This window comes from Branchiostoma belcheri, unplaced genomic scaffold, assembly GCF_001625305.1.
Source record: "Branchiostoma belcheri isolate BF01 breed outbred unplaced genomic scaffold, Haploidv18h27 scaffold10, whole genome shotgun sequence".
NCBI classification, from domain to species: Eukaryota; Metazoa; Chordata; class Leptocardii; order Amphioxiformes; family Branchiostomatidae; genus Branchiostoma; species Branchiostoma belcheri.
In genome coordinates, this window is record NW_017802380.1 from 2,014,647 (window position 1) to 2,032,660 (window position 18,014).

At 37.5% G+C, this 18,014-nt stretch overlaps 1 protein-coding gene across 1 annotated transcript in view; it reads right to left on the minus strand.

The window, feature by feature from the left end:
* Positions 1–18,014, minus strand: part of LOC109472803 (GRIP1-associated protein 1-like) — a 117,174-nt gene that overhangs the window by 17,139 nt on the left and 82,021 nt on the right. The window contains 1 exon segment of the mRNA XM_019772671.1: positions 7,166–7,332. Coding sequence (XP_019628230.1) covers positions 7,166–7,332 — 167 coding nt within the window.

Below are 18,014 nucleotides of genomic sequence, written 5' to 3' on the forward strand. Positions count from 1 at the left end.
CTGCTAAATGACAGTAAATGCAAATGTTATTTACATAATAATAGAATTTAAGTCGTGTAATATTAGTGATTTTCCAGGATTTAGACTTGTTCTTAAGTCTCATTTGTAAGTCCTGATAATATTTGAAGGACATGTTTGGGTACAGAAACCGCAATTCAGCACTGGTTCTGCAAAGGTTTTTACATTGAATAAACCATTCTCTCTCTTTCTCTCTCCTCTTTTTACCTCAGTCTTACTCATGCAGGTGTTAAGCTGACCTTTCGACTTCACAGAAATTTGGCCTGAATGAATTATAGATTTCAGGTTACAGCCTAGTTTTTAATAATTACACATTCCATCAGGTGTTGTTAGGATTGCAGAATCATGAACTTACAGTCCACAAATCCTAGTCTCTGTAAATTGGTAGTACAGTGTGTTAAAAAAATCAGTTTGGCCAAGTGGCCTCTCGGTAGTTTGTATCAGGCAGTGATCCGTCCTAACCCCATCAATGCAGCCAACGTGTGCCGCTATAAGAAATGGTGTTGTATCGTTCACGATCAAAGCACCCTACCCCAACACCCCTCACAGGTAATTTCGTCTCCATAAAGGAGTCAACATTCACTCAACAGCTCATTGCTTTTATAGGTCACCTCCACCAAGACTCGGCTGATGGTGCTACCTTCTTTTGAAAGATGCATACCCGCCCAATAAGCATGACTACCAGATGTGCTCGAGAAGGGAAATCCCGCCACCTTCATCAATCTGTAATTCAATCTCAGAACACCCATCTGAATCAGTTCTGTAATGCTATATCTAGGTCTTATTCAAGTGATAATTATGTTCGTTTAATGATTAATACATGTATTTCTTAAGTTTCAAGGAGGAGGACATCGTGCAAGGCTTGCAGGCTTCTTTCCTCCTCCTGCACATTGACTTTTCCTTGTTTTTTCATATTTGTTGATTAATGTTTGTCCTTTTATTGGTGCAAATAAATGAAATGAACTTTCCCTTCATCCTCCTGGGGGGCATATTTGTAATAAGAAGTATAAATACTGAAAGTATAATATTACAGTAACATCATATTTCCAGCATTTGATGTCACGAAAACTACCGCCTATCGCCACATTCCTGGTTTACTCATCAATCCAAACTCTTTGACCAACAATACTGTCTGGTACATACAGAAAGAGCTGCCAATAAAGCTATTTAGAACAAAGCAATAACATAACTTTTCATTTTGTACAATTTCTAGTCAATTTAGGTCATGATAAGCCAAGTGTAAAAAAACTCCCATGGTATTTATGTAAATTTATCACAACTCAATGACAGTTGTGACAATGGATTAAGTGAATTAAATTTTTCATTGATTTTCTTTTCAGAACAATACAAACAAAAATCACAAATAAACTATACATACAACAACTTATAAACATTAAAAAAAAAAGAATTTCTGACAATTATATGTGAAGTTTGCCAATAAACTTTGACAAGGAGCATCAGATCTGTGCATATAAATCTCAGAATGTTGACCCTACTGTCATCCCTACTGTTGCCTGAGGTATCTGCATGAATACAAATTACACATATTGGCTTTACCAGTAGATTGTGACTAGTAAAACCTACCAATCATGCTGAAGTGGCAGAAACTAATAAAAAAACTTGGGGATTTGGGAGTGGTATGTGTCCCACAGGGTAAACAACATGAAAAATAACAACCTAACACGTGCTGCATCTTCCTTCTCATGAGAGACCAGAGCTCGAAATATATACTGGGTGCATATACCTTAGTCCAGGTAAAATTGGGGGTGTGCAGGTATTTCTTTTGTCTACCTGCACCTAACCTGCACTGGTCCATGTACTGGGTATATGCAGGTTAGTGCAAGTAAAATTGGAGCTGCGCAGGTATTTCTGATGTACCTCATGGTACATGCACCTACATGTAACCTGACATTGGACTATGTACGGGTTTATATATATGTAGGTGAAGGTAGATTTTTATTTCTTGCATTGACTGTTACCACCAAGAAATAATGGCAATAGTTTTTGAACAGTTTTTAGCATAGTCCACACTTTTTATAATCCAACATTTTGAGTGGTGGTGGTAAAATTTGTCTGGTGCAGGTAATTTTCAACGTTGCCTGCAAAAGTGCAGGTATGCCGAAAGAAGGATTTGGAGCCCCGGAGGCCTGTTTACCCCAACAGTGGAATGTGATTCCTCTCCACGTAACGGTTCCCTCCCGGACGTGATTTGTGAACAGCTGTCGATTCAATAAACCGTTTATAACTTTCCATAAAACTTTACCGTCCTAAATCTCCACCGTTTGTCATCCATGGCGAAATTGGGTGGCTGAGAGCTTTACAAAAGTAACCTTTAACGCTCCGCTGCCCGTCAATATAAGGCCATGTTGATTTGATTATATGGATGACATCCTACGGGAACCCCAAAACTGATGCGCGCGTGCGAATAAAAAAAAAGTTTTGCAAAAAAAAAAGTTGTTTTCATTATGAAATCTACGTGGTCTTGAGGGTTGAACAAATGGGACAGAATATGGTTTGGCGAATTATCTAATTATATTTCAGTCCATACCATGGTATGGATGAAATATATTGTGTTCTCTGATGTTTCTTCTCCTCCTTCTTCTTCTCCTCCTGCCACACAGTCAAAGGGATTCAACTCCGCCATCATTCAGCCAAATGACTTGAAATTTGGCATGGAGGTAGAGTGAGCCAATACCCCCAGGCGTTTTTTTCATTTTTTTGATACATGCCTTTGAAAAATTTTTATGAAGGTTTTTTGGGGCATTTTTTGCCAAAAAATGGATTTTTGGATCCTGAGCCCTGGTTTTACAACCAAATGATCTGAAATTCGGTATAAGGGTACCTTGAACATGTGTCTACAGAATAACAGTCACATATTTGGCATACACCACTTCCAAATGACTTATTTGGGGGACTTTAATGGCTATTTTCAGCAAAAAAAGGGCCAAAAGTGCTATACCCGTTCCATGTTCTATCTAAAGAATGGCCGGTTCCATCCATGGAACACGTGTTCCATTGCGGGTTACCTGAGGTCACATTGCACCTAAGTGGTGCGTACTGACTCACACATTCAATTCTATGTGCCTAAGACCTTCAAAATGTATCAAATCTCATCATTGTTAGTTTTTGCATAGCTGTAAGAAGATTAGAGTCCATTCCGCGTCACCGAGTGGGTTGTTATTGTCATTATTTAGAAATGTTTTGAATTCTTTGTAATTGTTTGTCTAAGAAATTTCATAATTTGGAAATATTTTGAACATCTTGTCAATATTCTAAATAATTCCCTGGTTTTCTAAAACGTTTGAAATATTCCTGATGTGGAATATGACATTTCCAATAGTTTCTAAATATTTCTAACAGCACTCGACCATTTTTTACCATTATTTCAAATTATTTCTAACATTTTGTAAATAGGTCAGTGGGATGGGAAGGAAGTAATTCACACATCCCTGTGAAGTACAGGGCAGACTGCCTGGGTGTCAGGCATTGATGCCTTACAACAAAAGAGCCACCAGTGTCCAGCAGTGAAATCTAAAAATATACAGAAGAATACAGAAGAGTAGGATTAGCACCTACTTTTATGGGGGCAATTACCCACATCTACCATTTTTCATTTGTTTGAAATAGTTCTAAATATTTCGAATAGTGAAAGAAACAAATGGGTAGTTCAAATTTATTCTAAATAAAGAGATCTTTGTACAGTCACTTTCAAAATGTTTCAGAAATATATAAATGAATTCAAATATATTCAAATTTTCATTGTCAAATTTTTGAAAAATTTAGAACTTTGTTACTAGGGTATTCAATTCTTCTAAATAATTCAAACGTATTAGAAACATGGAGAAAAAACCCACTCGGTGACGCGGAATCGACTCTAGTAAAGCTTTCGAAATTCAATGTGCTTGTTCTTGCATCTTTGTTCTCATATAGCTACTATATAAGTCATTTATTTGAGAATCTTTGCCAGTTTTACACTGGGGTAAGTTTGGAATAGTCCACTTTTGCGTGGGAGGGAGATGGACTGAAATAATATTGCTGTATTTGCTCCCAAGCAAATGTCGGCCTTTCTAGTCTTCAAGTTCATTTCCTTACAATTTTGTCTTTTTTCGTTTGATTTTGGCATTCTACGACATTGGTATAGTTTTTATTAATTTTTTTTTGTAACTTTATGGTATATTTTTGCTCATTTTGCAACTGTTTTGTACGATTTACAGTATGGTTGAAAACTTTTTTTTTTTTGGAAACGGCCGAAAATTCATGCGCGCGCGGATGTCATCCATATAATCAAATCAACATGGCCTAACCGATGCGGGGAAAAAGGCCGTACTGCCATTAATTTTTATTCCCCACCAGGCATAATTACATTCTTCTAAACCATATGCTCGGTCCAGTGGATTGTTTTAACTAAGTCTCAGTGAAGGGTATCACACTAATGGTATCATTAACTGTTCATTTTGTGAACAGGATAAGGAATCTGGTTATTGCTTGCATGCACCTTTTACATGACTTGTACATGTATACTATGCTCTGCTCCTTTCTGCTACATAACTATTACATCTGCCTGAATAACAAAATAGCACGAACACCAGTTATTGCTGCCACTGCTTAGGTGGTACCAGCTAGAAGACTCTACAGAGTGGCAAAGATGTTGTCATTTAGATAGCAACAGGGCTTCAAGTTCAGAATGCACCAAAAAAAAGAAAACAACACAAAATCACCTATCATGAAAGTCTCAGTGAAGGGTATCACACTAATGGTATCATTAACTGTTCATGAACAGGATAAGGAATCTTGTTATTGTTTAACGTTTTACTACAAAATCACCTACATGTACCTGCATACAACCGTTTGTGTGAGTATATGTACATACATGTATTTTCTTGCCAAGTTGATCATCATTACCATTTTCGGATCAGATATAGGCCAAACTGACCATAATATATTAACCTTAGGACACTTTACTCAAGAAAATCATTAAGATCATGTTTTATTCTATGGGGCAGAGATGAAATAGAAACCCACTTAGTGTCAAATTACCTTACAGGTACCATACCTCACTTACCATCAATCTACATGTATTCATGGTAAGAAACTAAAAGGTCTAATGTTACTACCACAAAGTAAACCAAAACCATCCTTTTAGTAGTTAGTAGTTTTACATCTCTGACTTCAAGCAATGGAATAGAAAATGCTACATGTAAATCCTTTGGGCCAACTTTTATGAAGTAACACAACTGTACCTGACAGATTCTCAAACGTTAAAAAAAAAAAAAAAGAAAAAAAGAGGAATGTCCTTGAAACTGCAAGACAGTGATGTCATGGATTACATTTGTTGTAGGTCATCAAAGGATTTTTATGTTGATGTACATGTATGACTATCCCAAGAATGTATCCAGTTTGATATCTTATGACAATCATATAATGTGTGTGACTGGCCCCTTATATATGTACATGAATGTGTCTGCCATACTAACTTGTAGTTTGATATTACAATTGACCTTTAATACAAGTATATATCTTTATGTTAACTGTAGGAAGGGTTTTTATTACAAAGCAGAAAATAAGTCATCCTTGGACATGATGGGGGTAGTGAGGGATGAGGTGTGCCCATCCTGATACAAGATCACAGGAGTTTTCCCAGTGGAAACAACTCAACAAACTTCACGTAAATCACTTATCTTTGAAAGTCAATAGACTATACATGAACAAACATACTGTACGTCGTGAACATTTGTCAATCTTATGACAAACATTAACATATAACAAAAATGTCCTTTCTTCTTTCATTAGCAATCAACACTCAATAGCTTCTGGGTATAGTAATCCATTATCAGCTATATACTGGTGCATTTCCAATTAGTATGGAATTACATATAATGACACCATAAAAGCAAGAAAATGAAGGTGATACCAGGCGCCATAAATTTCCCCTCCTACAGTATAAAGCAAGAATAATTAGCTGAACACGAGTAATAAGGTAGCTTTCCTGTTGATTATTACCACCTGAGGAGAGCACAGTTTGAGAAGACAAGAGAAGTTGTGTTTTTAATCTTTCCTTCCGCATATAAGCCACCTGCGAAATGAATAATAGCATGTAATCTCCTGCTGCTGTCAGATGCTGTCTTGTTTCCTCTGGCTGCTTCTGATGAAAGCAATCCTTCACCCTCTGGTACTTGTACTCGTACGTATGTTGGTTTCTGTATCAGATTTTTTGTATCTGTCTAGTCAATATAACTACCCTTCAGTCAAGGACATGTATAATGAATGTCCTTGCTTCAGTGTAACACAGCAGCTAGTTACATTAGTGTGGCAGCAGCTAGTTATATTACATGGAATAACCTCTCACAACTATACATGATGTTGTATCCTTTGCACATCTAGCGACAAGCATTGTTTACAGCTTCAAGTATCTAGTGAGGACACTCCTGCTGTGTTTGGTGGCAATGAGTTCCACTCTACCATCTAGGAAAAAAACTGTCTCTTTTTTTTCACCTCAGCCTGGGGTTATACAGGTAACTCTGGCACTTCAAGTCATAACTATTTCTTGTTTTTTTTTCTGAGCTGGTATCACCTGGTTACAAGATATAGCTGGAATCCAAATAAACAACCCCATGCTTAAGGAGCATGATTTCTAGCCACTATACACCACCACACACTATTCCAGACATCCAAAAATAGTTTCATCAGGTTGGCAGAGTAGGGTTTTTCTTTTACACACTGTCAACCAATGTTGTCTGACTGGAGTTCTACTTCTGTAGCCAATGCAGCTGGCACTTGTGTAAAAAAAAACTCCTACATGTATATCCACTACTTCAGACAGTTTAAGAAGACTATATGAAGGCCCCGCCTTTGTAAAATGATGAACTTTAATCAAACTCAAGGATTACACAGATCAAATTTTCAACCACCACTGTCGCCTTCATCAGGATAATTAATGACCAATCACTTTAAAACGTAATCTCATGAGAGTTACGGTTACAGACACGTGACCTTATTCACATTCACATTAGTGCCCTGATATATATGGCCTCCTTAATGCCTCTTAAAAAATTTGATCTCTGTGTAATCCTTGTGTTGGAATAAAGTTCAACATTTTAGTATAATCTTAAACTACTAACACAGATGAACTTTCATGATAAGTTCTCACCTTTGTTATACTGATGTTCTTGGTCATCTCCTCCTCCAGCGCCCTCTGCAGCTTCCTGTTGAAGTCCCTGAGCTGCTCCAGCTCGTCCCCCTTCACCATGTCCACCATCCGCTTCAGGCCCCCGGGAAGTTTGGACTCTGTCGGAGACGGGCTGGCCACGCCGGCATCTGGGTGGACGAAGATTACAACGTTTAGCATGAAAGTTCATCTGTGTCAACTTGGTATAAGTCATTATGAAATAAAGACTAAACTTTCCTTCCAACAATGGAATGAATTTAGACTCGTTGAATTTGGCTGGCCACGCCGGCATCTGGGGGGACAAAGTTTTGTTAGCTATACTAAGTCTTCTTGTTATGTTTCTCAATGTTATGTTTCTAATTTTGGACCCATGTTATCTGATAGACTAAGAAATGTATTTTGGTTTTACATGCATTGTTTTCTTATTGTTCATATGCCTCCCTGGAAATCAGCAAAAAATAGCTGTAGGGGCAAGCCAGTTGTCTTAAGATGTAATGAATAAATAAATAAAGAAAGATTATAACATTTGTTGTATTCAGAACTGTGATTTATCCAGAACCATGAGGCACGGTTCTGGATAGTCCATGTGCATCCAGAACCGTGCATGGTGCAAATCTAGAGACTATCAACACTGATCACTTTTCAAGTTTTGACCATGACTCGACACAACTTTTCATAAGCCACTATTCATATCATTACATCAGCAAATATTACATATCACCATATATTGCACGGTGGTGTTTGCCAAAACCAGTACAAGTGTAACGGTATCCACAGCAGCATAACTAAGCCTAACTATACCGGGCTGTGGGTGTTTCTAACATCTCTCTCGCTGACACTTTGACAAATCGCCATAACTTTCTGCTGGAAACTTGTTTGGAGCGAGGCTTTATGAATTACACGGTCTAGTTACACCCGGTAATCACAGCTCCCCAAGTATAATCCCTCCGTAACGTCACTCGGACTGACCTACACTTCGGCGGGAAATTACGAGATCAATCTCCTGTCTTTGAAGAGATTCATCCGTCACGTGTTAAGGTAAAAACATGAACCTCCAAATTTTAGATGTCTACTGTACATGTACATCTTGATCATGTGGCCAAGATGTACATGTACAGTAGACATAAAAAACTTGGAGGTAAATGTACGTGTTTTTACCTTTATAAAACATCACTAATTGAGGAATATTCTACTACAACAAACTCCTGTCTATACTGGAGAGCTAACTTATGAGTACTACAAACTACTATACCAGGAAAATGGCCTTCTTTCCATAATGTAGCTTTCTCCAAGTAACTCCTGCCTACTCTTTTTCGTGGCGGGAGAGAAAAGAAGGCTTTTGCAGCGTTTGAATTTAGTGGCTTAAACAATTCTGTACCAGAGTAGAACTATAAAACACATATTATTCGTTGTGCTTAATTGTTGTGCCACTGTGAAAGTTTCTGCGATTACAGTATTCTTTTATCTGGTTGTCTCTTATGTTGGCCATTCCATTGCTGCAGTAATCCTACAACTGAGTTTCTCTCATTTGCACACGTACTGACCAATTCACCCGCTAATTCCTGCATAATGAGACAGCGCTGACGTCAGAGCTGATGCTCTAAATCTCCTTTATCGCTTCATCAATGCACCGAGGGTCGTCTAATAAGCATTAAGTCACCATTTTGCAATTCTGACGATTTGGCGAGTGTGAAGATCTATTGTGAGAATCCCTTTAGAAGTTGTGACCAGGACATAACCATTATTCTAGCACGGGGGTCATTTATCTTCAATTCACTTGTCAGGTCTGACAGCATACACTAACAAATGTGAAGAAAGAAGTTCAACACATATTTTCTGACAGCTAAACTAGTCATATATGGTATCAACTTTCTATTTAGTCAAATTGTCCCTCTGCCTATCAAGAGATAGTATCCTATTATACACTGAGAGAAAGACAGAGAGTGAGAGAGAGACACAGACAGAGAGACAGAGAGAGAGAGAGAGAGAGAGAGAGAGAGAGAGAGAGAGATCCAAAAATGTACAAGAACAATCTGTGTACAGTAACCTGACTTTTTCTTGTTACCTTCTGTTTTACTGGCCTGGGATTCCTTGACAGAGCAATAAAAAGTACACTTTGAAAGCCTACTGTATTTTCTGACAACCCAGCCATGGGCCTCCACATTTCCAACCCAAAAAATTCCTTCAGTTCCTTCCTAATTGAAACATATGGATGCCATCCACAGAGAATATTGATGTCAGCATTTTGGTCTCCTTGCTCCACTTCCCATATGGAAATTTTGGACAGGACACTGTTGATGAGCATCAACGTCCCATAAGATTTGTCCCATGGGGAATTTCAATGATGCCCTATATACTGTACATTATAAAAAGGTTAAAGCAAAACATTAACCTAAATGTTATGTATCTATTCTTTACAAAATGTTAATTGCTTTCTTTGGGCTTTGGATACTCAAACCATAATCAAATATTTATGACTATGTGTATTATAGATTGAATAAAATTGAAGAAAGGATAGACTTTGATTTTATTTCCATCAGGTTTTGAATCCCCTCATAGAGATCTTGAAAAATTTACAAAATCAATACTTCCTTTCATAAAGAAAAGCTAGATTTAATAAAATCGCTTACTGTAATTGTTCTGTAAGCTATGCCTGGATTAGATTGGGTAAAATCTTACAGTCATAACTTACAACTAACTTTCAAAGATGCACCCGTAGATACCACAAAAGTCTTCTGCATAAGACCTTACAACTAGGAACTATTGCAACAGACAATTTTGAAGTAACAGCCAGTTCTCTGTTGGTGACAGCTGTTGTTGTAGGTTTATGCCCCCACCCTGACCCTCCTTACAAATTACAATACCACACTTTCAGGACACCCGGTAATTGCCGGTAATTAGGTGCTAATTTGAACCTGGCGACCGTTCTTATTCCGATGTGGATATGATGGTGGCCACCTGCCGGCATATTGGCCGGTATGACCTTGCTGACATGTAAGTGTAGTTTGTTTCCGGAATGATGCACCGTGTCAACTGCAATCTGACATGGACTCTTCTTATTTGGGTCAGCAGGAGTCAGGTGAATATTATATATTTTTCATAGGAAGGGAAACACCTGTGGGCTGTTCTGTAAACAGGAAAATGTGGTTAGATGGCAGGACTGTATTAAACTATAACTAAACAATGCAAAGTTACTGGGGTGTGTGTAAGTATCAAATTTGTTTGTTTCTTTATAATCTCCATTAATATAAAATACATCATGTGCAATGTACGTCATAGTCTTCTAGGAGTCCTTTTCTATTACAATAATCTAACACACAACTCTACCTTAGATAAAATTACAAGTAACGGAGGCTATAATAACGTAGCAAACCTAACAATGTCATCTAGGATAAAATAATAGAAAGTGCAGAGGTCTGAATTATTACTTGTGAACATTTTTTCAAATCATATGAAACAGAATGATACTGAGAATTCAAGATGGGTTCATTGTTAAACTGATGTTTTACTCCCCCATTTTTTGCTTGTCATTGGAATAGCCCTTAATAAGTTCCACTAGCATATAGAGGCCTTTTCACCAATCTGTCATACAACATTTCCTTCAAAATAGCTTCTTACCGATGGAATTGGTACAAGGGACATTTGAACTGCCTCATGTCCTAGCCAAGCATCCGTGAGCTACCCATAACTTATAAAGATTTATGTTAAAACCCAGCAGAAACATATTACAAGTGAATTTAGCAACAAGCAAGCAAGCAGTGCAGTAAATCACAGTCCACTTCTAATGCCTCATAATCAAAACTGCCTCCTCCATAATAGCTTGGGAATGGATGGTGAAAAAAGATCCATAAAACTAGGCATAACAAAATTGTTGTTTGAAAACATCATGCCAATAAAAGACAAATGGCGTCGTGTGGTGTAGTGGTACATCACTGGACTACGAAGCGGGGAGACCCGGGTTCGATTCCGGGTCGTACCCGAACAAGTCCGAACATGCGCCCCGACGTTGTACCCTTGGGAAAGGTACTTTACACGACTTTCCTCACTTCACTCAGGTGAAAATGAGTACCTAGCTTTGGCTAGGGACGTCCCTCGGATAGGACGCAAAATGGAGGTCCCGTGTTTGGGAGAGTCACACCCCAAGCACGTTAAAGAACCCACCGCACTTATCGAAAAGAGTAGGGGACCTTCCCGGTGTGAGTGGTTCAAACCTTACAGCCTGGTCTCGGGGTTGACATCTTTGAAAAGGTGGTAGTCACCTGTTATGTCAATCCTTCCACAAATGTGGTAAATCTTCATAAATAAACATAAACATAGCTAGTAAGGAAATTCAAGGTTACATTAAGTACAGCAGGATAATGCATCTCTTTAAATTACATGTAGTCAAGCAAGACTGAAATTTCAAATGGAGCACATTCAACTAATTTGTGTGGGGCTTCAATTTACAGAGAGGGATGTGAAGCCATAATCTTTAAGATACTGCAGCATTCAACCAATCTGTTGGGCAATCATTCTGTTAAGGGAAAAAATGAAATGAAAAATAATATACACTGCACCAACTGTTGCAGTGTTAGAATGGATCTGTCCTTGGTGCTGATTTTCTTGCTGCGGATATTCAGCACATGACGCCCATAAATCTGTAGTAATCTCGGCAGTCATGAGAAACATGGATCTTATGACTTGGCATAATGCAATAACAGTACCCAAGGGATGGGTGTCGTCTAAAGAATACATGATCCACACAACACTCCAACTGTACCGGCACATTACTGATTGATAGACTGTCTTAAACTGACTATATATCAGTTAGATAAACACTTTGATATGAAGCTTTACACTTGTGAATCGTGGCAGTGCAAGAAGTAATGTTTAACACAACTTACTTGTAATAATGGTGATCATCGTATAACATTAGAATCTACAATAGTTACATACACGTCAGATAGATTTCATGTCCAAATATATTCCATCACCCGAACTTTCCTGAATGTAAAGAAAACTTTTGCAGTTTGAGGAGACAAGTTTTACGTCTAGGTGCTGATGGGGGTGTGCTGAACAGTTAGTTGTAGCTCCTCACTTATTAGTCAGTCCTGGAATTTACAGCTACAGAGCCTGCGCATGGTAACACTTCCCTACAATTCCTATAATTTCCAATTAAGGGCGGAAATGTCAGAACTTTAAAATCCTAATGATAAACCGGAGGTTCAATAACTCTTGACTCGTGGATCTGCATTCATTCACGCAAAATTGTAGCCTTTTGCACTTCTGCCCTTTCAAAATTCAAATTCTTATTACAGCCAACATCTGGTGAATAAAGATGTCATTTTCCAGACTTCTACCATATATTTAACCAGTGTACATGTATTTATGTGTGTGTTGGTGTCTATCTTATCTACAGGTCATCAGTTACTAACATAAACATTAATACAGGGCAGGTGGTCCCAGAATAAACATTATATATCATATGCAAAGCCCTTTATTGCATACATAAAGGATATAACCACATCTTCACATTTTATAAATGGAATGAATTCTCTAATTCATAACATGGGTGCAATTTTGCCAAAGGCATGCTAATATTTTGTGAAAAACATCAATCAAAAGCTCTGTATGTGGCAGAGTTGCACTAATGTTTCTATTCTAGATTACATGCCTTGGTTGACAGTCCAAAATACAAGAAACCTTCAAGTAACATCACATGAACGGGAGTGTGACGCGTCCATGTATGGGACACCAGAAAACCGAGATATCTCGGTTTCCGCATACAAGGAACACATGGGAAAACCGAGATATCTCGGCGGCCACAGGACTAGGGTTAAGAAAGGCCTAGCATATGCTGAAAGTTGGAACTGTTGCAGTTTCTAATAATGAAGGAGAATGTTTCACTTTTTTTTGATACATTTACTGATACATTTACCGATACATTTACTGATACATTTACTGATACATTTACTGATACATTTATCTCATGGAAAAATGAGGACATTTGACTCCTGCAATCTTCCTCTTCTCTTAATCTTTGCTGCTGGTTCATCCATTCACCAAATATATCTTCTACAGCTTAAGATAAAGGCAACAAAATTAATGCTTATGATATCATCAGACTTTATAAAATGTTTTTTACTACATGTAATACCAAATATGTAACTCCTCTCTAGTGCCTTATGGGAGATTTTTTAATTTTTCTAACAATAGACAGGGCTATACTATGTTTTGGGCAAAGTTGAACCTCAAACTTTCAAATTGAGACAAAAATGTTGTCCTGTTGACCTAATTACAAGGGAAAATGACCAGTCCTTTGAACTGTTATGGGACTAAATGATGCCATTTACAAAAACATTGACATGCATTATTTTAACTTGTCAAGTTTCATAAGATAGACCATGAATCTTCCAGGCTGGATATGTTGGAATACATAAAATGCAATTATGCTGCTTCTGCTGAAATAATCAAAACTGTAACCTGAATCCGAAATACCTTATCTAACAATGGCAGATAACCATTAGCTTTTACCTTTTGTGGAGAAAACGAAGCTACCAAGATATTATGATTGCATTTCTATTGATTCGGGCACCCTAAAAATGGATCCAAGTCCTCTGTGGCAAGATTAACAAAGGAAACAGAACGGTGGAAACCAGCTGTGCCACAAATCTCTATAGTTGATTGATAACGCTGTCAAAACGATGTGCAGGCCCATGTCGTCTTATAAACAATCTTCCCTTTGATATTTCAAGATGTATAAGCGGGATGACCGTGGCAAGTTATTTCCTAATAAGTAAGCAAAATCATAAGTTTAAGGTGCAAGAGTTTCACCATAATTATTTGTGAATAATGGTTAGGATATTAAACACTTGCTACTGTAAATCTTTACCAATGTTCGCTGTGGTCTTATTTTTGCATTTTTTCAGCAACCATCTTCACTGCAAATTCACAACACCATGATTATGTATTTCCATTCTACTTGTCTTACTAACTGTACTACAGCATTACATCAACTGGGAACTGAAAACACAGTAAAAGCCTCCATTCCCCTTCTACCACAAAACTAAGTCACTGTGAAAATAAATGAATTGACAGTACATGTATATAGAAAACCATTGCCGAATAATCAAATGTTTAAATACTGATACGAGTCCTTAGAAAAGACTGAGAGAAAAAAATGGGTCAACTGCCTTGAAAAGGCTTTAAGAAACTCAACAGATAATAAAAATCTCCTCATCTCAAATTAAGATTCCCTGAGGGGGATTTATTGATTGAGCTTAGCTAACCTATCGAAACGCCCCCATCATATTTCCGCTCGATACACCACATCAAGTAGAGCCCTAAAAATATCAATCAATTTGTGATGGTCGATTCAGTCCAAATTTGGGAGGAAGCATTCATGTGGGTCAGTGTTTGTCACCCCTGGAGGAAGTTTGCAGGTGGAGATTGGTGGGATGTATCCCCGGGCAAACGTAACGCGCAGGCCTGTCATATCCCATTTGTAGTGTGTGTCCATAAGGCTTCGCCAAGTAATTTTCATGGATGACGTCCTCTGCAGACCCTAAATCTAGTGCGTGAACGAAGAAAAAAAAACAAAGGCCAAAAAAAAACAAGATGTATGGATTGGAAACATACTGAGGGCCACAAATTGAATGAGAAAGCACAGAGTGAGAACCAACAAAGTCATTTGTTTGCCATGAAAACAGCAATAAATCAGAGGAACAGCAGTTGTCATCCTGTCCTGTTTCTTGTGCTCATATTTCGCGTTACAGGTTTTACAGTAATCTTACAATTTGTATCACTCTCATGACTCTTTGGTCACAGTTACAGGAAGCGGAATATCTTGTTTTTTTCTGGGAACAGGCCAAAATCAATGCGCATGTGGACGTCATCCATAAAAATTACTTGGTGTGTCCATAATGTGGTCTGGACATTACACGGGTGCATGGTGGTGGCTGCGGCCTGCCTGACTCATCAGGGGGGTTTGTATTCCAAAGGCCCAGATGAAGATGTTGTAAACTCTCAGTTTTTTTCTACAAAAATTTAGCTCAAGGGAGCAGATCACTAGCATGGTGAGGGAGGGAAGCAAATTTTTATAAGAGTAACACAGTTTGTAATGCTAGAATGCATTGTTATAACAATGTTTTGTTTTTATATGTTCACTGCATGCATGGAAAGAGATCATTTTGAGAAAGACTTAATGTTGTGTACTTAAGTATGTCGCCACTTAGGGTTCGATCTGAAAATTGATATGGGGGTGCTGGCTGGTTACATGAAGGAGCAGCACCCTTATTCTGATTCTGTTGTAGAGAATGTTGGAGCAGTACGGCTTGGAAGATTCTTCCTTTGGGGTGAAAATATCGTAAAGGCTACATTATTAGTCCATTTCCCTGTAACATAGACCTAGCAGATTTTAATATATTTCTCATCATCATCGGTCGGCTGCTGCGCAGGCGACTGCAAGGTCCCTCCACATTTCTATATGAGTGCAATAATGAGTGCCCGTAACTATTGATGCAGTGGTAGAAAATTTAGAGGGGGTAGTGTTTTTCTGTAAAATACAGTTTTGCAATAACGACTTTGCAATTTAAAAGAATATTTATGTCATCATGATCATGTTTCCAAACATTAAGTAAGGCTCTTTTTCTTATTGTGTGAGAAATAAACTCACTACACTATTGTACCAATCATGCACTTATCAAAGAAACTTGTATTTTGACATGACCCAAATAAATAAATCATTAGTGACGAATGTGTCACTACCTGAAATATTCAATAGTGCTCAACCACAACAGGCCAAATACATGACATTGTACATCTAGCTTCTTTTCTAGTGCTTAACAATGGAATTAACAACTAGACTCTTTCACAATGACCCAGTGTTCCTATTCCAATGCACAATACATTAGATAAAGTCTGCCTCTATAAATGTCAAATGACAATGAAAAGAAAACATAAACCAGAAGCAAGTAAAATAAGAGAGGACCTACTCAGATTTGCCTATAAAACTCTGTAACGTGAATGAGTCTGACATGTTTCCTTTGTGAGCTGTCTACAGTCTATGGATATCAAATTTGGATGTAAAACTTGTAGTTATGACTCTTTGTTAACACTTCATGTCCTTTCATACAACATCGCAATTAACAATAAGGCCATAACTTTCCATTATGATATCCTCCTGTGTCAAGAAAATGGTGGAATCCTTCACAGAATTGTAATGTCAAGGCCAAAAGCAAAAATTTGCAAGCATGGTGTCTAGTAACTAATAATATATATATTAATATATATAATATTATCTTTACTGATAAATTAAGCACTGACCTTTATATTTTTCATGACCTCAATGAAAAGTGGCCTGCAGGCCAATTTTAGCTTCTCATGAACAAAGGCTGGTTCAAACAGAAATGGTGCATTTCTAATGTAAATGTCTTCTTGACAATTAAGAAGACCATTATTCACTACTTTAACAGTACAGTAAACTGTGACTCCAAAAAAATTAAGTGTAACATAAAACATCCTATCTTAGGACTCAATACTATCACTTCAAATTAGAGTTGATGCAAGATGCACTGTTTTACTTCTATAATACTTCTTTGTTAGAATGAAAAAGCAACTTAGACAGTCACTTACTAGGTAGTTCATCAACTTGTTTTACTGTGTACCATTCCAAACACCAAGGTAGCTATACTCCCACAAAAGAACTAGGTCTAGACAAAAATAATCAATCCTAACAAGTTATTCTTCCCCCCACAAAACAGACAGATCAATATTGCATAACCACGCAGAGAATAATGGCTCATGAAACCTTAAAATCTAATTATCTGAAAATTACCGACCTTTGATTAGTCATTGTCTTTTCCTTCAGCATAAATGCGTCACTGTGTTTATGGAACATGAAACTGGGTATTTACAACAGTGGAAACACAATTCAACTAGAAAGGTAACATTTGCAAAGCAAATGCAAAATGTTTACCTTCGCATATGGCCTGCTCTGTTAACTCTTACTCAAACACATTCATATATATGGTGACAGGAGTCTAAATCCCTCCTGCTATAAAATTGCAACATGATGTAATCCAACACTAGTTACCATGGTGATAGAAGTCTGCTTCAGGTCATTGACCTTATTTGTTTGCAGAAGAAGAAGAAACTGAGCAAAAACAATATGTTTTCCTTCGTAAACATAAAGATACCATTTGGAGACAAAAAACAGCATTCAGGAAAAAAGTGAGCTGTTGGAAGTTGTTCATCAAAGAAAGATGTAATGTTAGTGTCCTATACGTTAGCAGAAGGTAGTGTTCACCTGCATGCATCCTGTGTACTCACAGAAAACTTGGGTGTAACAGAGTGAAAGATGAAATAAATTTATTTCATTTATTTATTTACTTATTTATGACACCAAAAAGTAAACCTTACAGGGATAAAACTCCCTGAATTGCAAAATGGACTTAATGAGAAAAAATCTACAACTTTACTGATAACCCAGAGGAGAAGACATTGTGCTGATGTCATGTGTCATCATTGTACTATATGTCACAAAGTGGCACTTTTGGGTGAATAGGCTAGAGTATGTTGATCTCCATATGGGGACAAATCAAATCTCATAAAAGTAAGTAAGGATTACATAAAAGAATTAAATCTATATAAATAGCCCAGAGGAGTTTGATTATGTAACAGGTTGGTCGTCTGTCATTTGTCACTTTGCTACAAGTTGTCCATTTCTAGGTACAGAGGTTATAGTACATTGATCTCTATAAGGGGAAAATGAAAACTGTTGTAAAATGCCCCAAAAATTCCTTTTTAATATTTTTATTGCGCTTCTTTGGTCCAGTTCATTGACAGGTTTTGA